General features: G+C 38.9%; 2 protein-coding genes across 2 annotated transcripts in view; both read right to left on the bottom strand.

Annotated features, from left to right (window-relative positions):
• LOC130106334 (xaa-Pro dipeptidase-like) overlaps positions 1 to 9326 on the bottom strand; it is a 44024-nt gene extending 34698 nt beyond the window's left edge. Inside the window, exons 1-3 of the mRNA XM_056272409.1 lie at positions 9238 to 9326; positions 5479 to 5556; positions 1721 to 1869 (exon numbers count right to left, since the gene is read on the bottom strand). Coding sequence (XP_056128384.1) covers positions 1721 to 1869; positions 5479 to 5556; positions 9238 to 9311 — 301 coding nt within the window. The 5' untranslated portion in view covers positions 9312 to 9326. The remainder of the gene's footprint in view (positions 1 to 1720; positions 1870 to 5478; positions 5557 to 9237) is intronic.
• Positions 9327 to 11267: 1941 nt separating this feature from the next.
• On the bottom strand, positions 11268 to 18026 carry LOC130106337 (uncharacterized). Its single transcript, XM_056272412.1, has 2 exons — positions 17731 to 18026; positions 11268 to 17510 (listed from the first exon to the last, which is right to left on the bottom strand). The coding sequence occupies exon 2, from the start codon at positions 17370 to 17372 to the stop codon at positions 11433 to 11435; it is 5940 nt and encodes a 1979-aa protein (XP_056128387.1). The 5' UTR covers positions 17373 to 17510; positions 17731 to 18026; the 3' UTR covers positions 11268 to 11432.
• Between the last annotated feature and the right edge of the window lie 6704 nt (positions 18027 to 24730).

Below are 24730 nucleotides of genomic sequence, written 5' to 3'. Positions count from 1 at the left end.
AATATACTAGAATTTATATTGCAATACATTAGAAAATATATTTCAATATATCAGAAACTGCCTCATATATTTGAAAATATATAACAATATATGGATGGACAACCTATTGCTATATATTGATTCGTATATTAAAATACATTTATATACAAACAAAACTGTATTACATTATTGCATGTATGTTTATTGAAACAAAGTATTTTTTTTATGAGTTAAGTAAGCTCATGCATAGGTTTACAGAAAGGTTGATTAACAATAGTCCAAATCAAATTTTTGCATGACATTCATTATATTTTACATTAGCCATATGGATGGACCATATATGGCTATGTATTGATTCATATATTGTAAAATGTAGATGAGAGTATAAATTAAATTATCATTAACTGCAACAATTACAACATTTTTTAGTCCACTTTTTATTCCCCCACATGGTAAATTATTGTATACAATATATAATATGATAATTATATATAATATATTATGTAATATAAATCAATATATTTTTCAACATATTTAAGACATGTTTGCATATATATCTGATTATATTATCTGGTACATTGAGGTATATTAGCTCATATAATTTTACATATATATTTTCACATATATACAATGCCTCTTCCAATATATAATTTCATATAATATGGGACATATTTCAATATACCTAACAATATATTAAATAGTATAATAATATGTATTTATTCAATATATGAAAACGGCAATAATTGCAGTATTGTCCCATATATTGCAATATATTATTGCATATATATAATATATTATTATATAATATATCATATGATATATTACAATGTAAATTTCACAATATATGGAGACACATGAAATATATTGTCACATAATATATTGAGAAATATATTTTTGTTGCGTAAGGGTTTGTCCAAAGCGAATTACAGATGAGGACTAAAGCAAGCGAGTCATCATGAAGAGGCTAAAACAACAAGAAGTGCTCAAAATACAACGTTCAGGCATTGCTTAAGTAGCAGAAGCCAGACGAGGGAGGATTAAAGGTGAAGGAAATATATATATTTTTCATTACAGTGAGGTCAAAGGTCATTTTACAGCGGAGGACTGAAGCTCTCTTGGTCTTTAAACCAAACACACAGTGTCTATTTGTCTTTTTAGGAAATGCATTCTTAAATATTAAAACTCATATTTCAACATACACTACCATTCAAAAGTTTGGAAATTAAAAAAATTAATAATTTTATTCTACAAAGATGCATTAAATTGATCAAAATTGATTGTAAAGATATTAATGTTACAAAAGATTCTATTTCAAATAAATGCTGTTCTTTTGAACTTTCTAACTGTCTTTTTAAATGTTTTTAACATTGATAATAATCATAAATGTTTCTTGAGCGTCAGATCATCATATTAGAGTGATTTCTGAAGGATCATGTGACACTGAAGACTGGAGTAATGATGCTGAAAATTCAGCTTTGATCACAGGAATAAATTACACTTTACTATATATTCACATAGAAAACAGCTGATTTAAATTCTAAAAATATATTTTGTATTTGTGATCAAATAAACACAGCTGGTGAGCAGAAGAGACTCTTTCAAAACCATGAGAAAATCTTACTGACCCCGAACCACTGTTAGTGTAGATCAGGCTTTATGCTGATAGCGTAATAATAAGTGTGTGTCAGAAAAGACTCAGTTTTGCTGCTGGTGTGTGTGTATCGTGACTCAGAGTGTGTACCAGGTTTGATGGCGTCCAGCACGGCTCGGGAGGACTTCAGCACGGCTTGATAAACGGCTCTCTGGTCCGCGCTGAACTTGCCGTTGGCCGGGAAGGAGCAGGTGATGTCGGAGGAGTAGCAGTAATACTCGCCGCCCATGTCAAACAGACTGTCGGGAAACATCAGTTAGTTCATCTTTAGTTCCACTTTATTTCCATAGTCCACTTTAGACAAGTCCAGTCACATTTATATATATAGCTCTTTTTTGTTACAATGACATGTAGTTGCAAAGTTAGCCTACTTATAGTTAGTAGAATGTCTAAAGTGGACTATCGAAATAGAGTTATCTAATCTTTATAATAATTAATCAGTTTTTAGATTAATCTTTATATTGACAATGAATGTAAGTTATGACCAAAAATCACATAAAGCTTCAAGAAAAGACATTCATATGCCATTTCCTCAATTTTATATTATAGATTTCAACAAACCATTTAACATACAACTTATAATGTTACTTTTAAATATACTGGATATTAATGCCATAAATGACATAAAACATTTCAGAAATCCACTAAATTTCACTAAACACTGAAATTCTGCACATTCCTTTGATGAAAGTTTTGTTTATGGATATATAATTTTGATGCAAGTTTTCCAAATAAAGATATCCTATGTCTGAAAACTGTGATTTAAACATAGATGATACCGGATCCCACATAGCAAACAGACTTGGCCCAAATGTGGCCTCATAATGGCACTGCTGGCGTGTTGCCGGCACTGGCATGCATCATGTCAGCCAACTCTGGGCCATGCGTGGCAATGATGGCACTGCATGCATGACGGCAAACAATATTTGGGCCGATTGTGGATGGGAGGTGTGTGGCCCAGATCAGTGTAGCGATTATGGCCCAGATCAGTGTAGCGATTATGGGCCATACTTGGAAGTATTTAGGCCTGCTAGGCCTATTAGTTTTCAGCAATGTTCACAAAATTCAATAATCATTAAACAATTCCCAAATCCATTTGACCTGAACAAAATATACATTTTCCTAACATGATAATTGAGTTTTTTTTATTTTTTATTTTTTATAAATTTATAATTTAAAGAAAAACTAATTCACATACAAAATAGTCAACGTTTTCCATAGTTTTTAGTTTAAGCACCACTATTAACTTTAGTTTGTCAAAATGTTGCACTCTCTCCTGCTTCCCAAGTCCTTCTCTATATGATTTCGCACCTACCACGTGTTTTTTCCGTGGTTTATTAGTGTAACAATGTGTTCAGTAGTACATGAACAGTGCAATCCATGCTGTTGTTTACATCCGAGTGCCTCCATAATGGCCGCGCATCCGGGTTACCGCCCAGAACGTGACGTTGGTGAAACCCCTCTATGGTTGAATAATCAGATTTATCTAAATCTAATTATTTTAACAGTTAATAAATTAAAAGTTAATTCACAGATAGGCTAAGCATGTGTTTACACCACAGTTTCCATATCTCAACATTTTTAAGGTTTTTGTTTGCTAAAATGGTTTTGTTTGTCAAAATACTGTTGTCAAACTCTGACAAGCCAGTTAGTCATTTAAGTAACGTTAGTGCCACATTATAAGCAACCATTTCCTGTATAAAATGTAACCAAAGCAAACTTATTTTATTTTGTTACTTACATTTATTTACAGGTGGATTAATGTTTGTATATGTACTATTTATTAATTTTGTATTATTAATTTAGTATTTTGTCTTTTAGCTGCTGTGAGAAAAAAATCGTCTGACACAACATGCTCCCGATCAGGAGATAGAAGCAACTATATACAAGATGGCTTCAGCTGGCTCCTGATAGAGAGGAGGAAGGAGAGAGCGCTTGAGGAGAAAAGAGGGGCTGCAGAGCTGTACTTCACTTCCTGAGTCCTAAATAGGATCACTTTCTCCCTCACACATACAAAAATTATGATGTGTAAATTTGCTCTATGTTTGTTGAGAGTAAAATTACATTATAATATGGTTACATTTCAGTGCTAGATTCATTCATAGATTCATTTAGTTAGAATTGGAAAATGTTGTATACTTGGCTGTTCAGGCAACTAAAATAGTGTTCACACAACTCTAGCTATATTACTACAATAAGTAAGCTACTGTTTAAAGGAACACTCCACCGTTTTTTCATATTAAACTTTTTTATTTTATTTTATTAAACAGACCATTAATATATTAAACAGACCATTAAACTATGTTATTCCCTTATAACATATAATGGATAACTATAACGTATGGCGGAATAGCACTTCGACTCGGCGCAGTAATATCATCACTCCTGAAAAATCCTCTCTCCCGATGATATAGTTATATTACTGCGCCGGGTCCAAGTGCTCTTCCGCCATACATTATAGTTATCCATTTTACCCGCTTAGAAAAGCGCCATGTTTTATTTTGTTTCACCATACTTGGTCGTGTAACTACTCGTGTAACTGTATTTAAATAGGGAAAACGTGGAGGTGTTTGGTCGCTTCTAACTTCATCTCTGTTTGGATCCTAATGAATGAACTGGGCTAAGCTAAGTGCTATCAAAGTGTTGCCGCGTGCCAGAGCGATTGAGTGCCACACTGAGACGAGAGAGGTATCAACTCGTCTTAGTTAAGGGAATAACATAGTTTAATATGAAAAAAACAGTGGAGTGTTCCTTTAAGACAGACCAGAACATTTTGAAATTAAATGCACTTTGAGGTAATAGGATGTTGCGCTTTGAATGTACAAAAAAAAAAAAAATAGCCTTCACACAGTTACACAATTCTAGATGTGAATTTTCATTATTATTAAATGTTTTGGCTTGTGCATTACTACAATAAGTAACTGTTAAAGACAGACAAGAACATTTTGAAATTAAATGCACTTTTTTGAGGTGCTAATTATGTTATGCTTTGAATGTACTAAAATAGCCTTCACACAGTTACACAATTCTAGATGTAATTTAAAAATGTATTTTTGGCGTGTACATTATTGTTAAATAAAGCAATTTTCAGAATTGAATTTTCCTGTGACTTATTTGTTCATATGGTTTGGGTAAGATTAGGCTGGGTTATGGCTCAGTTTTGGGGTTTCTGGTGTTGATATGGTTAACTTATGGCTGAGACTTGGTACCAATAATAAAACCTGTTTTGGTCCAATTCAGGGCCAGTTATGGCCCATGTGTGACTCTTGTCTTTAATCCAGTTCTGGGCCACTTCAGGGCCCGTTAAGGGTGATTAACTAGCTGAGATTCAGGCCGGTTATGGCCCATGTGTGACTCTTGTCTTTAATCCAGTTCTGGGCCACTTCAGGGCCCGTTAAGGGTGATTAACTAGCTGAGATTCAGGCCAGTTATGGCCCATGTGTGACTCTTGTCTTTAATCCAGTTCTGGGCCACTTCAGTGCCGTCATTCTTTGCGGTACTTGGGCTGAGGGAAAAGTGATTGTGTGGCCCGGAGCTGGGCCAGAAAACATTTGCTATGTGGGATGTAAATATCATTTGATTATAGTAAATCCTCTTCTACTTTAAATTATTCAACCATATCTCAAAGATGTGCTTGCAGAAAGTGAAAGTGTGTTTGTATGTCGTGTCCACCAGGGGTCAGTGTGCAACTGCTCATAGAGAGACCATAAACCCTGAATATTACTGGAGAGAGAAATATTCATCACTACACTGACTGTAGACCAGCCTGAACCAACAACACAACTGACACAGAACATGATTATTAAAGTAATTAAGAAATATGTGTGAAAAGAGGCTCATAAACTCACCACATGTCTCCATCCTGGATGGTTTTGTCATTGGGAGAGCCGGCGTGTCCGTAATGCAGGACGGAGGAGTTATTCCCACTATTCCCACTTCCCACGGAGGAGTGTTAACATGTTCACATGCAACCAGAATAACTCAAATAATTGACCATATCCACTACATTCGAATGAACATCATCTGTCTTTATATCTTTAACTGATGTTCAGTCAGTTGGTCAGTGACAGATGCATTATGGGTAAAAGTGTTTCAATGCTTCTATGTTCATGAGCGTTCACATTAATACTAATTTTGATTTTAAAATGGTCCCTCGAAGTTTTAAATTACACTTCACCCCAAAACAACAATTGTGTCAAAACTTGAAATGTAAATTTATATTAAATGAAAATCTTGTATCATAAATGATTGCGATTAGCTAGGTTTGAATATGCATGAAAAATTAAGATCTGCAGATACAAAAAAAAGAAAGTAATTTTTGGGTCTGTTCATTAAAGGTGGGGTATGTAATTTTCTTTTTTGACCATTTTTTTCAAAATCACTTGAAATCCTATTCCTAACCCGCTTACAGCCACTGAGTTAGAAGCACTGAAATGAAAATAAGCAATTCGCCTTTGGCTAAGCCACGCCCTAGAATGTAGATTGACCAATCACAGCGCAGCCAAGAACGAGCTCCCACAGAGGTCCGACACTTTTTCACACCGCTCCATTGTAGTGATGGGAAGTTCGGTTCTTTTCCGCGAACCGGTTCTTTCGGACAGTTCGTTTCAATGAACCGGTTCAAAAAACCGGTTCACCAGTTCTTTTACGTCCTCGCGTAATGACGTCAATTATATCATCCCGGCGGATAAAAATACTTTAAATTAAAGGCATTTATAATCCTAACTTCACTTAAATAATAGTACTCATCGTCATAATCCTCTTGGATAAGTTTCTTACATTTACATCTTGCAAACGAACCCTGTAGCCTACAGGCGATGTGCAAACGCAGATGTTTAACATGTCTTAAATATATAAAGTGCATAAGTGGTCTTCATCATTTTATTTGTAATAAACTTACATTTCGCCGAATTCGGCCCCTCATTTAAGTCCTCGGTTCACCCGTGCTGCGTGCTCATCAGCACATCATCAGTTGGCCGAAAGAAAGTTCTGTTTAGAGACGGTGCTATCACGCATGCTCAGTATCTCCAGCTCATCGGTTCTCCGTATCGAACGTGTCCGAAAGAAACAGTTCTCGGTTCTGTACTGGTGAATCAAGAACTGCAACAACCAGTTCTTGACTCGAGAACCGTAGCATAGGCCTGTGTGCTGAGCTGAGAACTGCTGAAACCTGAATATACAGTCGACAAAACTAAAAAAATCGATGCATGTCTTTCTTCTCCAATATGTTTAATACGTTATGTTTTAACACATTATAAACATTTACTAAGCAGTACTGTGCAGTGTGCACCATTAAAACTTTGGCAAGAGTTTACATCAAATATTTATATCAACTTACTTAGAAATGAAATGAGCTGTTCCTGAAAATATTATTTTAATAAATGTTTAGTTTGACAGTTTTACAATCCATTCATTGTGTTTCCAAACTTTAAAATAATACAGTGATAATACAGTAATTATGTGATAAACATGTTTCCAACATGTTTTTTTTATTACACTTACTGATGTTCAACTAAATAAATACTTAAGAAACGTACATTTCGTCCCTCAGAAAAAAATTGCACGCATGCTCAGCGATCAGTTGTTCTCATTATGTCGAACTTGTCCGAAAGAAACAGTTCTCGGTTCTGTACTGGTGATCCGATAACCGCTGTACATGTGCGTTCGGTAGTACGCGCATGCGCAGTATCAGCTGCTCGTGCTCATCACTTCTCTCAAAAACAACTGTTGGATTTACTGGAGTGAAATATACTCCGGGATATTGGTTTATTTCGAGTCAGAGGGACTGTCAGGCATGTCTGAAAGTGAGTACCTTTAGTAACTTGGGTATCAGCACTGACGCAAGACGCGAACTGTTTCGAACGATTCAGTCCGATTTAGTGTACTGGTTCGACCGGTTCACTAAAAAGAACCGGTTCAAAAGAACGATTCGTTCACGAACCGCCATCACTACTCCATTGACTTTAACACAGGCGTCTCATATTTGTGGTCTCGGCCGGCTATTACCATCGTAGTTTTATCTAAAATATGGTTAAGCGTTGTGCCTGGGGCATTTGTAACACAGATACGCGTTTCCCAGAGAGGTTGGAGGCGGGTGTGCGTTTTTTTCCCTTCCCAAACCGAAGTCAAATCCTGACAAGTGTCATCTAGCACTAGCACACGCTGCTAATAAATACAACGTTATACTCGCGTAGTCCGTTTGCTTTGTAATAACGATTATAGAAGTGAATAGAGACCTCCAGCTTTGCATGAACAGTGTTGCTCCTGGATATTGTTAGTCCCAGCCTCCGTCTCCATTAGTAGGATATGCGCTGGGTCATTTGTTGACTGTGACCGGTATGCTTTTGCCTCTGTTTGGATGCCTGGTTGTTCCTTGCGTTTGTCGTGAATATAGCCTTCGAACGTATATTGCAGCCGCTTTTGCCTACTTCTATCGGACACTTTATTTGCTGCTTTATAAAAGTTTGATAAAATTTCAGCAGGAAGAGCTGTCACAGCATAAGCCATGTTGATACCAGAGCCCAGATGAAGTTTGTTTGACGGACGTAGCAACAGTAACTAAGGGGGGCGGGGCTTAGCCAAAGGTGAATTGAATCATCTGTGGAACGGGCAGGATTCGAAAAACTCCAGCCAATCATTTCCAAGACCACCTAGAATCATTGGACAGTCAGTGCGTCAATCAAACAGTCGTACCAGACCCCCCTCCCCCCACACCCCTCGAGCGAGTCAGGGCCAGCGCTGGAGGAAAGAAGGTAGGACCTTTTGAGTTCTGTATTTTCTAAATCTGCCGGCCGTTTTGCAAATCACATACCCCACCTTTAAACAATCATATGATTTTAAAAGACTTGGAAAATAATGTCACATGCACTACATGTTATAGAAGTGCTATAGTAAGATTTTAGATGAACTGTGCATTTAAGACTAAATCCGAAACACGTCTGTAGTTTATTATCTGTCCAGATGTTTGCTGTGATTGAACTGATTAACTCAGACACATCTCTTGCTCTGGGGACACAATATCAGACACTCAGAGTCTCTCACTAACAGGACACACACACACACACAGAGAGAGAGAGAGAGAGAGAGAGAGAGAGAGAGAGAGAGAGAGAGAGAGAGAGGGAAGAGAGAGAGAGAGGGGAAGAGAGAGAGAGAGGGGAAGAGAGAGAGAGAGAGAGAGAGAGAGAGAGAGAGAGAGAGAGAGAGAGAGAGAGAGAGAGAGAGAGAGAGAGAGAGAGAGAGAGAGAGAGAGAGACGCACGCACACACACACACTCAGAGAGACACAATCAGACACACACACACACACACACACAGAGAGACACAGTCAGTCAGACACACACACACACACACACTCAGAGAGACACAATCAGACACACACACACACACACACACAGAGAGACACACACATACACACACATACACATACACACACACACACACACACACACACTATCACTCTCTCTCTCTGACATATACATGTATTCTCTCTCACACACACACACACACAGACACACAGTAGTGATTTCCTCTGGTCAGTGTTATTGCACTGTAAGGCTGTTGTGAGTGTGACTGTAAGCCTCAGTAAGAACATCAGTAATAGTGTTGTACCTTCCACAGATGCAGGTGTACGAGGTGTCACACACACACACACACACACACACACACACACACACGCACAACATCAGTAGTGTTGTACCTTCCACAGATGCAGGTGTACGAGGTGTCACACACACACACACACACACACTCTAGCAGCCCGGTTGAATAGAGGGGTTTCACGACGCGTCATCAATCCGGAAGTCGGCCATTTTGGAGGCACAGAACGTGAATAATGCCACTGAACTGAATGGACTCGCAAATTTGGCTGATTATTGCTGCTGAAAAATGGTCGAGTTTTTGTCTGTACCAATCGGTCACATCGGGAAAAAACATGTCGAGTGCTATAGACTGTCAAAAGTTAAAGAGAAGAGTGCAAAAAACTGATGAAAGAAGGCGTTTGTGGTTGAGAGAGGTACAGCATCAGACACATGTAAATGAAGCGTTGACTATGGCTAAAATGTCGACGCAGTTAATGTTAACTATGGCTACATTCACACTGTCAGTCCAAATCCGATTATCTTTGTATCAAATTGGAATCTGATCTAAAATGATGTCCACACTGTGTATCGAAACTGTTCAGATCCGACGTGTGTGTCCATGCATGTTATTTGGTAATATGGCAATGACTTTGCGTTGATGGAGGGGTTGCATTTGCAATATAATGTTAGATGTTGTCTTTTTTAAATGTTACAACATGGAAATGTGTATAGCCGACGCGCTGGACTACTACGGCAGAACTGTATGGAGGCTGGCATATAACGTTAGCTACTGCTTTTTTCCCACGCTCGTCTGCGCCGGTTTCAGAAATAATATTTTTCTGCTCGTCCGGCACTTTGCAACAACACAGCATTGTTTCGGCAGTGACTTTCAGCATGTTTCCTATAAATTACGTTTGCATTTTAAGACATACCACGCGAAATCCGAGCGTTCAGACTGAGGCTGATGTCCTGATATGTGATTTGAATAGGATTTCAAACCACATATGGATGTAACTTGAAACGAATTTCATGTGCTTTTTTGGACTGACAATCTGAACGTATCTTATTTCGGGATAATAAATAGATGGAAGAATTGCAGTAATGTTACGTGCTAGAGAAGCTAACTCGTTCGGATCTTTAGCAGCTACCACATAATGTGACCACATAAAACATATTAACTTTAGTTTGTCAAAATGTTTCGCTCTGTCCTGGTTCCCAAGTCCTTCTCTATATGATTTCGCACCTACCACGTGTTTTTTCCGTGGTTTATTAGTGTAACAATGTGTTCAGTAGTACATGAACAGTGCAATCCATGCTGTTGTTTACATCCGAGTGCCTCCATAATGGCCGCGCATCCGGGTTACCGCCCAGAACGTGAGTCGCTCTCTCACTGATGTTGTCTGTTTATTGTCCGTAACACCGTCACAACACCGTCACAACACCGTAAGAGCTAGAACAGATGAATTAACATTATTGGAATCTGTAAATAATTCACGTTCATATAAATGAAACAAAAACCAGTTGTCAATATAGCAAAATTACTAAATCAATACTAACATTTATCAAAAACGCCTTAAATTGCTAAAAAAATTAAACAAACATATATAAAACAATCATACAGACAAGATATGCTGTAGCATTACACAAGTGCATAAATATACATGATGTATACCTTGTACTCCTTTCCAACCAGGTGCTAAAACAACAGATGCAAAACAAATACTACTAAAATAAAAACAAACAGCGACTAGATGCCTAAATTAACTTTACAGTTGCCTTAATAATATAATTCACATCCTTGAATCCGTGACCGCATGGTTCCGTGTCTCCTTCTATCAGCAATCTCTGTGTATGCGCGCTTCCTGTGCGCGAGCGATCTGTTCGCATTTCCGGCAAGCCACCTTTCAAAATCAAGGTCTCTATAGGTTAAATAACTAAGAGTGCAAAGAAAATCTTCAAAAATATAATAAACAATATTAAGAATATTAAACTAATATTAAGAAGTATAGAATAACCATATCAGAATAATATATTAATTACTGCATATATTATTCAAATAACTGAAGGTTATTTACACTCCAACCAAATCATGAGTGACTATGAATCTTAAACTTTAATCACAAATGATTTCTAAAATAAATTACTCATGTTTAAGGCTAGATGTAAAAGAAAAACTGAAACATATTCCACTATGAACTGCCTAAATCAAAGGATATGTCAGGAAGATCAGGCTGCCTCTAGCAGCAGGACCAGCTTCTGTACTGGGCGATCAACTATTGAAGGTTTGTTCAGACTTTTACCATCCTTCCCCAGTTTTCTGTCTCCAAAACGTATCTTCACTCTTCTCACCAAGCCATCCTTGTCAACCACTGTCTCAATAACTTCTGCCAAGCGCCACTCATTCCTGGGCAGATCGTCTGCCTTCTCCAAGACTATATCTCCAACTTGCATGTTCCTTCTTGGAGTAAGCCAGCGTTGCCTTGTTGCAATGTTAGACACATACTCCTTCTGCCAACGGCCCCAAAATTGCTCCGCTAAGTATTGGACATGGCGCCATCTTTTGCGAGCATATACATCTTCTCTCACAAACTTGCCAGGGGGTGGTAAAGCTTGGGTAGTTTTCAAAGTGAGCAGGTGATTTGGGGTAAGAGGCTCAGGACTCTTAGGATCATTCAGATTGTCTACTGTGAGCGGTCGGCTATTTACAATTGCCATAGCCTCGTAGAAGAAGGTCCGAAGGGAAGAGTCATCAAGCCTTCCAGAAGATAAGGACAGAGTTGAATGAAGAACACTTCTCACAGTTCTAATCTGTCTCTCCCAAACTCCTCCTGTGTGACTTGAATGGGGTGCGTTGAAGACAAAGTCACATTGTTTTCCTGCTAAGAACGTTACCAGACGATTGGTGTCAATTTCTTTCATGGCCTTAGCAAACTCATTCTTAGCTCCAATGAAATTACTGCCTTGGTCGCACCTTATTAGACGAACTGCTCCTCTGATAGCGAAGAAACAGCGCAGACCATTGATAAAGGCGTCCGTGGACATGTCATCCAACATCTCAATATGGATGCCTCTGCAACAGAAACAGGTAAAGAGAAGTCCATACCTCTTGTACGATTTACGGCTTTGTTTGGTGATGAACGGACCAAAAACATCCATTCCGCAGTACGTGAATGGAGGCGATGGATCTGTACGCTCTGAGGGCAGGTTGGCCATTCTTTGCTCTTCTGTGGGTCTGCGAAGCTTGCGACATCTCACACACCGTCGTACAAAGGAGGCTACCGTCCTATTTACTCCTGTTATCCAATATCCTCTTGATCTGATCTCATTTATAGTCAAGCCTTTTCCTTGATGCTCAGTTTTCTCATGACAATCGGCGATCAGAAGTTTTGTAAGATGGTGTTCCTTTGGAATTATTACTGGATATTTAATGGAGTTAGGGACAGAAGAGTTGCAAAGCCTTCCTCCCACCTTGAGCAATCCGTCGTGGTCGACAAAAGCATCTAGATTACATAGCCTGTTGTTGTGTGAGAGTTGCTTGCCCTTACAGAGTAAAGCTATCTCTTCTTCATATGTCTGACTCTGTAAGTCCTTGATGATGATGCACTTAGCATCCTCACGTTCTGCCACTGTACTGTGGTCACTTGACTTGTCTTTCCTGACTTGACGAAGTAGACGTGCAACTGCTTGGATGACTTTGGACCATGAGGACAACTTCGTGAGACGGTTGGATAAGCAGGAATACTGTACCGTTTGCGTGTTCAGTGACTGAGCCTTCTTGACCTCTGGGTCTCCAATTGGAAGTTGTGTGTTAACATCCACAGGGGAAGCCATTTGCCTTTCCCACAAGACGTTCGGTCCTCTGAACCAGCTGGAAGTGACAAGATCATTGACACTCATACCTCGTGATGCATAGTCGGCTGGATTTTCATCTGAGGGAATGTATCGCCACTGTTGAGGAGTTGTACTGTGATGAATTCTCTGAACTCGATTTGCGACAAACGTATGGAAGCGGCGAGCTTCGTTGTTTATATAGCCTAACACCACTTGAGAGTCAGTCCAGAAAAATGCCTCTGCATCTGCAAGGTTCATTTCTTCCTTTAACATATCATTCACAGCAACTGACACAACCGCAGCAGTCAACTCTAACCGAGGGATTGTTGTTACCTTAAGTGGGGCTACTCTAGATTTTGCCATGAGCAAAGAACAATGGACATCACCTTGTTCGTTCTCGAGCCTAAGGTATGAGCACTGGCCATATCCTCTCGTGCTGGCGTCCGAGAAGTGATGAATTTCTCTCTTTGTGGTTCTCTGAAATCCAGCAGGCACAATACAACGAGGCACCTTAATCTCCTCTAAGTTTTCAAGATCAGCCTTCCAATGCTCCCACCTTGGCCGCAAACCATCAGGTAAAGGATCATCCCAGCCCATGCCATTCCTGCACATTTCTTGCAGAACAGCTTTTCCATTGAGCAAGAATGGTGCAAGAAACCCTAGGGGGTCAAACAATGAGGCCACTGTAGACAGTATGCCTCTACGGGTTGCTGGCTGGTCCTTTAGGTTGACACGAAATCTGAAGTTATCATGTTCCAGATGCCAGTAAATGCCCAAGGCTCTTTCCAAAGGCTGGTCAGTGAGGGACAGATTGACAGCTGTAACGTCCACAGCACACTCAGAGGGTGGTATACTCTTCAAAACTGCCTTGTTATTGGACACAAACTTATGCAATCTTAAACCTCCTAGTGCGCAAACCTGGCGAGCTTCTCGCACATACTGGATGGCCTTCTCTGCACATTCAACACTGGAGACTCCATCATCCATGTAGAAATCTTGCATAATGAATTGTGAACCTAGGGGGTACAGATGTTCACCTTCTCTTGCAAGATGTTTCAGTCCGTAGTTAGCGCATCCAGGGGATGACGAGGCACCAAAAAGATGTACTCTCATGCGGAACGTTTGAGGCTGTGAGTCGAAATCTCCATTTTTCCACCACAGAAATCGTAAGTAATCTCGATCTGCTTTGTCAACATGGAATTGGTGAAACATCCGCTCAATATCACACATTAAGGCCACTGGATACTGTCTGAACCGCAAAAGAATACCAGTCAGGCTGTTCATCATGTCAGGTCCTGTAAGTAGATGATCGTTTAAGCTGGACCCCTTGTATCTGGCAGAGCAGTCAAAGACTACACGCAATTTCCCTGGCTTCTTCGAGTGATACACCCCATGATGAGGGATGTACCATTTTTCTCCTTTCTTTCCTTCATCAATGACTCTTTCTGCGTCACCATTCTCTATTACGTCTTCCATGAACTTCACATAATGATCTCTATACTCCTGGTCCTTAATTAATCTCCGTTTTAGATGTTGAAGTCTCATGACAGCAAGAGGCTCATTATCTGGAAGATACGGTCTTTTCTTGAATGGGAGGGGCATTTCCAAATGTCTGTATTCGTTCATTTTGATGTTTTCTTCCATTTTATTCAAGAACATAATGTCCTCTTGAGACACCACTCTTGTGTTTTCTTTAGTATCCTTGAAATCTGACTCCAGCAATTTGATAACATCAGCTGGCGTTACAGAAGGAATCTCCTTAATAGATACTCTGTGACACATGCTAACACCGCTTTGTGACTCGCAATGTGTCAAGGAAGGGCCCACGATGCTCCATCCGAGATCCGTGCGAACAGCATATGGCTCATTGTCTGCTCCAAGAATCACTTCTTTGGGTGCTAAAGCTCTGGGACAATTATATCCTGATAATAGACCAACCTCACAGTCTTGAAGCAGGGGAATTCGGTCTGCCAGAGCAGCGAGATGTTTCCAACACCTGGCAGTCTCACTGGTAGGGATGTGGGTGCGATCTACAGGGATACATTCCTTAGTATATGCAGGGGGAAGGTCTAGAATTACCGTAGAATTAAAACCTCTGACTCGAAGACCGGAAACTCTTTCACTAGATATCAACGAATCTCTTCCAACCATGGTAGTGAGCCTAAGTGTCACTGGGCATGAGTCAACCTTTAGACTTTGACTTACTGCATAATCGACGAAGACAGTGTCGCTTTGTGTGTCTAACAGAGCATAGACGAGTTTCTCAGAGGCTGGGTCATTTTGTGAGGACAACCACACTGGCACAATCATTGAGGTGTTAGCAAAAGTGCATCCAGATTCTACACTTGAAGACGTTGTCACAACCTTTTCGTGTGTGTTCTCTGGGCTTTGGGCAGAGGAGGACTTCACCCTTCTAATGAAGCTGTCATCGTGTAAGCAGGTAGGATGTCTTCCCTTGCAGGTATCACAGCTATGTCTGGAACGACAATCTCTGGCACTGTGACCGAGCTTCAAACATCCGTAGCACAGATTAGTATCTTTTATGAACTGTCTCCGCTGTTCAAGAGACTTTGCAGAGAATTTAAAGCAATCATGAATTTGATGTTCACTGCTTTGACAGAACAGACATGATTTAGAGACTTTACTAGCGTGCTTCGGGTTCTCATGTTGTGTGATCATCTTTGTGTGGAAGACATTGGCTTTGTTCTTACTAACCTTGAGGTTCTGTTTATCCTTATTAGCTTCAGAAGTGTGAAGAGCATAGAAGGAAGTGACTGGGTTGCAGGCTACCTCAGCCTCAACTGACATGAAGTTAGCGAAATCATGGAAAGGTGGGAAATCTTGAGTCTCACTCAGTGTTTGAGTAGCTTGACGATTCCAGCGGGCAGCAGCCCAATCAGGAAGTTTACTGACGAGTTTTCTATTTTCCTCACAATCATTCAGTATTTCCAGTCCCTTAACATGAGGCATAGCGTCTTTACATGCATTCAGGAAATCTGAGAAATTTCTGAGTCCTTCAGCATCCTTGGGCTGGATTCTGGGCCAGCATGCGAGTTTCTCTCGGAATGCTCTTTGTACAATGAACGGCTGTCCATAGCGATCCTGAAGTCTTTTCCATGCATCCTTGTAGGCTTCCTCATCATTTCTGTAAAACATGCCTTCAAGAGTTTTCCGAGCAGAACCAGTGACATACTTCTTCAAGTAGTATAACTTATCTGCTGAGGAGATATGTCTTTTGTCGATGAGTGATTGAAATGAAGCCTTCCATTCAATAAAGTGAATGGGGTCACCACTGAAGACTGTAGGCTCTGGCATAGGAAGTCTGTTCAGCGTTATACTGTCTTGAACAGCCTGTGCAAGGTAAGACACATCAGCATTGGGAGTTGGTGATGATGCTTTTGCATTGAGTGTTGGCTCAATGGAGGATGAATACACAGGGTCTTGTGTGGGAGTGCTTACAGGTTGCTGCAGCCCGTCATTCTGATTAGCAAAGGGAATGATGTCTTCCTTGTCATACACCTTTAGTCTGGCTCTAGCTGCTCTTACCTCCTTTACCGCTTGTAATCTTTCAAACTCACTCCTTTGTGCATCAAGTTCTCTTCTTTGCTTTTCTTCTAGAAGTTGGATTCTTTCCTTTTGTTCTTTTTCCTCCATTATTGTTGCATATTCTGCTTCCTTTGCTGCAAGCTCTGCTTCTGCCTCTATTCGTTTAGCCATCAGCATGGAATTCAGTGAAGGTTGACTTATGGGTGTACTTGACTTGGAGCTGATACGTGAGACTGTAGAACCATAGACGGAGCGAGCATAATCTCGATCAAGCAATTCACGAAGACTTCCTCTTACTCTTTCACCGTCTATGTCTCCATCAACACCTGAGATCCTCTCATAAGCAATCTTTACTATATCCTTTGTCACAGCGTCACAGGCATCAATCCGTCTTCTTGTTTCATTGGGAGGAGTAACATTACTTCGAAGTCTCGTGTATGCGTTCATTACATTGTCTCTTTCGTTTTCCAATGTGTCTATAAGTGTTGCTAGCTGACTCTCGGAAATGTCCGTTTTCAGCTGCCCTCTTGCCTTTCGAGCCTCAGCTTTCCATTGCTCATATGCGCGCATGAGCCTTCTCTCTGCCTTTTGTGACTCCTCTCTTTGATACGCGAGCATCTTTTCTGTTGGAATTCGTTCACGACCAGAGCGACGTACTTCATCTGTCTTTACACCATCAGAATGTTCTTCCATCTCCTCATCTTTATCTTTGCTTTGAGAAGGTAGGATGTTTAATGCTTCCATTTCTTTCACAGGAGTGCACGACTTGGATCCATGGTCTGTCATCATTTACATCAGCAAATGGAATCAATGAGATAAAGCTCTTACTGTAGCAGCCCGGTTGAATAAAGAAAAGTCGCTCTCTCACTGATGTTGTCTGTTTATTGTCCGTAACACCGTCACAACACCGTCACAACACCGTAAGAGCTAGAACAGATGAATTAACATTATTGGAATCTGTAAATAATTCACGTTCATATAAATGAAACAAAAACCAGTTGTCAATATAGCAAAATTACTAAATCAATACTAACATTTATCAAAAACGCCTTAAATTGCTAAAAAAATTAAACAAACATATATAAAACAATCATACAGACAAGATATGCTGTAGCATTACACAAGTGCATAAATATACATGATGTACCTTGTACTCCTTTCCAACCAGGTGCTAAAACAACAGATGCAAAACAAATACTACTAAAATAAAAACAAACAGCGACTAGATGCCTAAATTAACTTTACAGTTGCCTTAATAATATAATTCACATCCGTGAATCCGTGACCGCATGGTTCCGTGTCTCCTTCTATCAGCAATCTCTGTGTATGCGCGCTTCCTGTGCGCGAGCGATCTGTTCGCATTTCCGGCAAGCCACCTTTCAAAATCAAGGTCTCTATAGGTTAAATAACTAAGAGTGCAAAGAAAATCTTCAAAAATATAATAAACAATATTAAGAATATTAAACTAATATTAAGAAGTATAGAATAACGATATCAGAATAATATATTAATTACTGCATATATTATTCAAATAACTGAGGGTTATTTACACACACAACATCAGTAGTGTTGTACCTTCCACAGATGCAGGTGTACGAGGTGTCACACACACACACACACACACACACACACACACACACACACACAACATCAGTAGTGTTGTACCTTCCACAGACGCAGGTGTACGAGGTGTCACACACACACACACACACACACACACACACACACCATCAGTAGTGTTGTACCTTCCACAGATGCAGGTGTACGAGATGTCACACACACACACACACACACACACACACACACACACACACACACACACACACACACACACACACACACACACACACACACACAACATTAGTAGTGTTGTACCTTCCACAGATGCAGGTGTACGAGGTGTCACACACACACACACACACACACACACACACACATCCAAGGCGATTCACACGTGAATGACGATTTGCACATTCACATTCAAGGATAAACTCGTACATTTTAAACATTCAAAGGTTTTTGTGCACAGTTGTATATTTACGAATTGTGCTTTGCATTTGTGAAATGTATTTTATGAATATATAATTTTATCTTGCGTATGTGAATTGCTTTTTGTGAATATAATTTTTTTTTCACGCACGTGAATTTTTTCCGTGTGTACGTGAATTAGGTTTCATGCATGTGAAATTGTCTACACATGTGTGAATCATGTTTTTTTGCGTGAATTATATTTGAGACTAATCTGCTTCCATAATAATGTCATTTAAAAAAAATATTCCTATATATTCCTATAAGCTATTCGTAATAGGTAATCACGTGAAAACGTGAACACACACACAAAACACACACTGGGATGCATCATAATAGTTTAATGGAAAATTTTAATATGACAACACATTTACCAAAAAGATGAATGTGTGTCAACAGTGTGGTAACAGTGAGAAAATGTCCATTCGATTTTTTTTTTGTAGTCAAGACTTTAAGGTTTATATAGAAATTATATTTATGTAGAAATTATTTAGAAATACAAGCTTATCCAGAAACTAACTATTAAATAACACACCCAGAGAATTATAAACTTGAGAATAAAGTGTGACAGTTGTCTGAATGGGATAGAGAAGAGAAATACAAGAAATTCATAATTGGTCTGCTTTAAATCTGGTCAAACGCTGCAGATCTTGAGATCTTCAAGGACTCTCCCGTCAGATAAAAACATGATCTCTGTGTGGAAGAGATGAAACAAATAAACTGATGTTATATTCATGATCTCATATGTCTATTATTATAGAGTAAACATTAATCAATTCTCAGAAAACAGTTTCCATGATTTGTTATATATCTCTGGTGGAACAAACAATTACACAACACAAATGGCGGCTTAACCACAGACACATTCAATATCAAAACACATTTCCTTACATTTTGTTAGTTCATGATATGTTGGGGTTAGTTATTTAAAAAAAAAAAAAAGCATTGTTAAATTATATTTTAAGATGGAAGTAACAAACAGATAAACCAAACAAACACAACTCAACTATTTTTATGTTCATTATTAATTTATATTAATTATATATACGTTTAATTTATGAACCATTTACAATATTTTCTTACCTTATGTTTTTGGCATCCCTTCTTTTATTGCAAGTGCACTCATTCCTGCATCCAGATCTAGTTCAGGACTAATTATTCTCAGCTGGTCTCGAAAACCTTCACAAAATCTGCGCATTTCTTCTAAACCACCTTTGATATGAATCACATCTCGTGCTGGCTGTTTAGCTCGTCTGCAACTCAACTGAGGACTGAGTTGTGGATACGTCTCTAAGATGTAATGCATCCACAGGAATGCTTTTGAGGCTGAAGAGGGTCTGAAGAGCAAACCACACAGGGTATCCTTTTTAGATGGATAAGGAGGATCAAAGAGTTTGAAGAGATAATCTGGAAATTCATTCAGCCGTTTATCTCTATATTCTTTTTTAGCATCTTCTTCCCATTGCCTAACATCTACTTCATACATGTTTCTGACCCTATTGGTTGCCATCTCTAGTCTGCGCTGGTGTTTGAGGATTGTGAAGGTCCTGTTTAAACCTCTTGTTAACCAGCTCACACTTATAAACCCTAGTGATTGCACAAGCCAAACTGAAGACGACAGCAACTATTGTTCAGTCCAGCACATATTTAATTCAGTGCCCAGATCAACACGTGTCTCCAGACTGGTTTGGCCACATGACTCTTAAACCGAAACCATGGTTCAGTGAGGATGCTAAAACAATAGTACTATGCCACAGTAGTGAATGATAACCATATTCATCTCTCATGCCAACTACAGTAACCCAAAGCATTTCAAAGTGTCACATTTAACTTGGGTCATTCTAAACTCAGGTTAACATGTTTCACACAGTTCAGTCTGTATCCTGGGTTAAGAGTGAATCCTGGATATTAAGGTTTTTGAAGTTTCACACTGTACATTCTTGGGTTAATGTTCTTCTTGGTATTTCTGTTCAGTTTAAATAGCAGGTTGTCTTGCTCTTGTTCACCAGTTGGGCTTCTATATTTCTGACAGTATCATCCAATTTGCCCTGAATATACTTTTCAGACCATAACTGTACAAGTAAATAGGTCTCTTTGCTCCCGCAGAAGTGGTGCTAAACCTGCTCAGGGGATCATGACCTATAACCCCATTCAAAAAGTGTGAGACATTGCTTTAATCTGGTCATACACTGAGTTAAGAGTGTTACTGGAACGCTTGCCCTCCCTTGATTTGATCCCAACACAAACAAACATTTACATTTATTCATTTAGCACATGCTTTTATCTAAAAAGAGGAACATCACAAGCAATTTGTCAAAAGAGTCAACAGTAATCATAGTACACAATGCCAAGATTATCATATAAACTACAACAGTACATGAAGAGGAGATGTGAAATCAAAAAGCTTTCTACATTTTCAACTCATTTCTCTGGATGCAGATAAACAAATAAAGTTGATATAAACACAATTAATGATGGAAACCAGCACAACAACGTTCAGTTGAGTTTCGCACCCTCATGAAGAGTAACTCCCTTTATTCAGCCGATTTACTGTAAAGATCATTAAAGAGAAGTCATGTGACTCAACAGCAATCTTAGTGTAATAAGAGCCTCAAACTATTGTTTTACACGTGTGGAAATAATACAGCTAGAGTCTGATCCTCACAGTGATCGAGAGCATTTCTGTTCACAGCCGAGGACTCGTGTTTCTCTAGATTAGGCCTATTGGGGTTGATTATTATGCTAAAAATATATATATATATATTTTTTTTTTAATCGTTTTTGTGTTTAATTATTTGTATGGATACTTCATACGTATTGCTGTCTTTATTTATTTATTTATTATTATTTTTATTAATTGTTCGAAATAAAGATTTCATTCATTCTATTCACCAGTCTCTCAAAGTTACCAGATTAACAGCGAGTTATAGAGTTGATCCTCTCCAAATGCAAAAATGACATTAACAAAATGCAATAATGCAGTAACAGCTGAAAAAGTACTTGGGTGTGTGTTTTATTTTATATTTACCGTTCAATAATACAATCGCTGCTGTGCTGTCTGTACCTTAGAAGAACATGACAGCCAGCGTATGTTTTGGAACATGAACGACTTGACAGCGGCGCGGCGACATCAACACAAAATTGTCAAGTCTATGGACGGATTGTTAATGTGTAAGCGTCGATTTTATTATGTTATTTCACAGTATATCCCCTTACTGGACGCATCAGGAACAACAGGGGCTTAAAACTGTCAGGGGCGTAAAACTGCCGGCTCCAGGTCTGCAGCCTCCCCATATAGGCTCTTTCTCTCTATGGCTCTGGCTGGCTAATGTGAATGAGACATTCCTTATGAAAAACAACCATTGGAATCTTGTAGTATTTTAGGATAAAATATTATGGTAATCCTATTGGAATACTATAATATTTTGGGACAAACTATAGAAGTACTATAGTGGTAGGCGGCCTACAGAACATCACAGAAGTAATACAACTCTTAAAGGATTACTATAGTTCTTGTATATTTTGTCGTCCTTTCCAGTTCTGTGGGTTTATTAGGAAGGCTGTAGAACTTATATATATATTTATATTGGCAGTACAGAAAACGACACAACAACTCTTTGGCATGATTGTCGCGTGTATTTTCAATGAGCGCCAAGCATAGACTGGCGCCAAGGCAATGTTTTCCCCCACGGCCCCATGGGCTAAATTCACATCACGTGACGGGGCGTTCCCGGGGGCGTTCCCAGACCAACCGACTGTATCTATGACAAACTCAGTCCAGAAGAGGGCGCTGTCTAATGGCTCAACGGGGAGGGGGGATAATTACTCATTTTTGGGGGCAATTAGTAATTTTTGGTTGGTAAACAACTGAACGTGGTTATTATTGTTTCCCACTTGTGTTTGTAAATTGATATTGTTTAATAATATATATATATATATATATATATATATATATATATATATATATATATATATATATATATATATATATATAAATAATAAACTACTGAACACAATAAAATCCACACTGACATACATTATACTAGTTTATTACATGGCTTGGTAGAATTCCAATGTAGAATGCGGTCTGTTATTTCTTGATAACAGACCGCTGCTTAGTATAACAGACCGTTGCCATGAAAAACAGAGCGTTGCCATGGACGCAGTTCAGAGACGGAACGGACTATTTTCTTTAGCGGAAGCAATACAATCGTTTTTAAATCAATAAACTCCTTTTTAAATCAATATTTTGAGTCAAATTATTTATTTATTTGGTAGGTAGCCATGTAATAAGCGGGATAATGTATAGCACGGCGGTTGTTATAACGAATACCCCCCCTTCAGGCTGATTAAGATCCCTCCGCTTCGCGTCGGGCTCCTAGTCAGCCTGTCGGGGTGGTATTCGTTATAACGACCTTCCTTATTACATGGCTTGATAGAATTCCAATGTAGAATGCGGTCTGTTATTTCTTGATAACAGACCGCTGCTTAGTATAACAGACCGTTGCCATGAAAAACAGAGCGTTGCCATGGACGCAGTTCAGAGACGGAACGGCCTTTTTTTTTTTGCGGAAGCAATACAATCGTTTTTTAATCAATATTTTGAGTGAAATTATTGATTTATTTGGTAGGTATGTAGCTAATAAGGTTGTTATAGCGAAAACCCGGTACAGCCCCTTCAGGCTCCGCTTCGTGTCGGGCTCCTAGTCAGCTTGTCGGGGTGGTATTCGTTATTAACAACCGCCTCGATACATTATCTCTTACTTAATGGCAGGTTCCATTGTGACAACTTACCCCATATAGTGTGACATCATGTCCTGTCACTGGCTTGTGCCACAAGAGGTTAATGGTAACAAACAGTGTAACAAAAGTGAAAATGTCCACTAGATTCTTTTTTAGTCATGACTTTACTAATAAAGTTTGTGTTTTTACAGAAATGGACTTTCAACAATAAACACACCCTGAGAAATATTCAGTTGAGTAAAAAGTGTGACAGCTGTGTGACGCTTGATCAAAGCTGTCTGGCTTGAACGTGAAAGAGAAGAGAAACACTAGAAATACAAGGAATTCATGTTTGGTCTGCTTCAAATCTGGTCAAACGCTGCAGATCTTGAGATCTTCACGGACTCCCGTCAGATGGAAACATGATCTCTGTGATAGAGATGAAACAATAAACTGCTGTTATATTCATGCTCTCATACGTCTATTAGCCTATTATAGAGTAAATATGAATCAATTCTCAGTTAGGCTATAATTTGTTGAATATCTCTGGTGGAACAAACAATTAATGGCAGCTTTACAACAGAAACATTCAAAATCAAAACACATTTTCTAACATTTTGTTAGTTCATGTTATGTTGGGGTTAGTTATTTTAAAAAAATCATTGTTAAATGATATTTTAAGATGGAAGTAACAAACAGATAAACTAAACAAACACAACAACTATTTTCTATGTTCGTTATTAATTGCTATTAATTATTTAGCCTACAATATTTTCTTACCTTGTGTTTTTGGCACCCTTTCTTTAATCTTCAATATCATAAATTATTTCGAAAACATTTACAAAATCTTTCCATTTCTTCTAAACTACCTCTGATTAGAATTACATCGTGTGCTGGTCTAATCTTCCTAGGCACGAGTTGTGGATAATTGCTTCTGATGTGTTTCATCCACACGTTGAGGGCTGAAGAGGGTCTGAAGAGCAAACCACACAGGTTTTCCTTTCTAGATGGAAAAACAGGATCAAAGAGTTTGAAGAGATGCTCTGGATAATCATTCAGCCGTCGATCTCTATATTCTCTTTTTTTTCTCTTCGGTCCACCTCCTAACATCTCCTTCATACATGTTTTTGACCCTATGTTTTGCCATTTCTAGTCTGCGCTGTTTGAGGATTGTAAAGGCTCTTGTTTACCAGCTCACACTTATAAACCCTAGTGATTTCGCAAGTCGAACAGAAGACGACAGCAACTATTGTTCTGTCCAGCACGTCAACACGTGTCTTATGAGACGTCTCCTGACAGGTTTGTCCACATGACTCTTAAACTGAAACCACAGTGATGAAGGTAATACCATAGTACTATCTATGCCACAGTAGTGAATAATATCCATATTCATCTCT

The sequence above is a fragment of the Rhinichthys klamathensis genome, unplaced genomic scaffold, assembly GCF_029890125.1.
Source record: "Rhinichthys klamathensis goyatoka isolate OS25496 unplaced genomic scaffold, OSU_Roscu_1.1 h1tg000337l_1, whole genome shotgun sequence".
NCBI lineage: Eukaryota > Metazoa > Chordata > Actinopteri > Cypriniformes > Leuciscidae > Rhinichthys > Rhinichthys klamathensis.
This window is presented reverse-complemented; position numbering and strand designations above follow the sequence as displayed.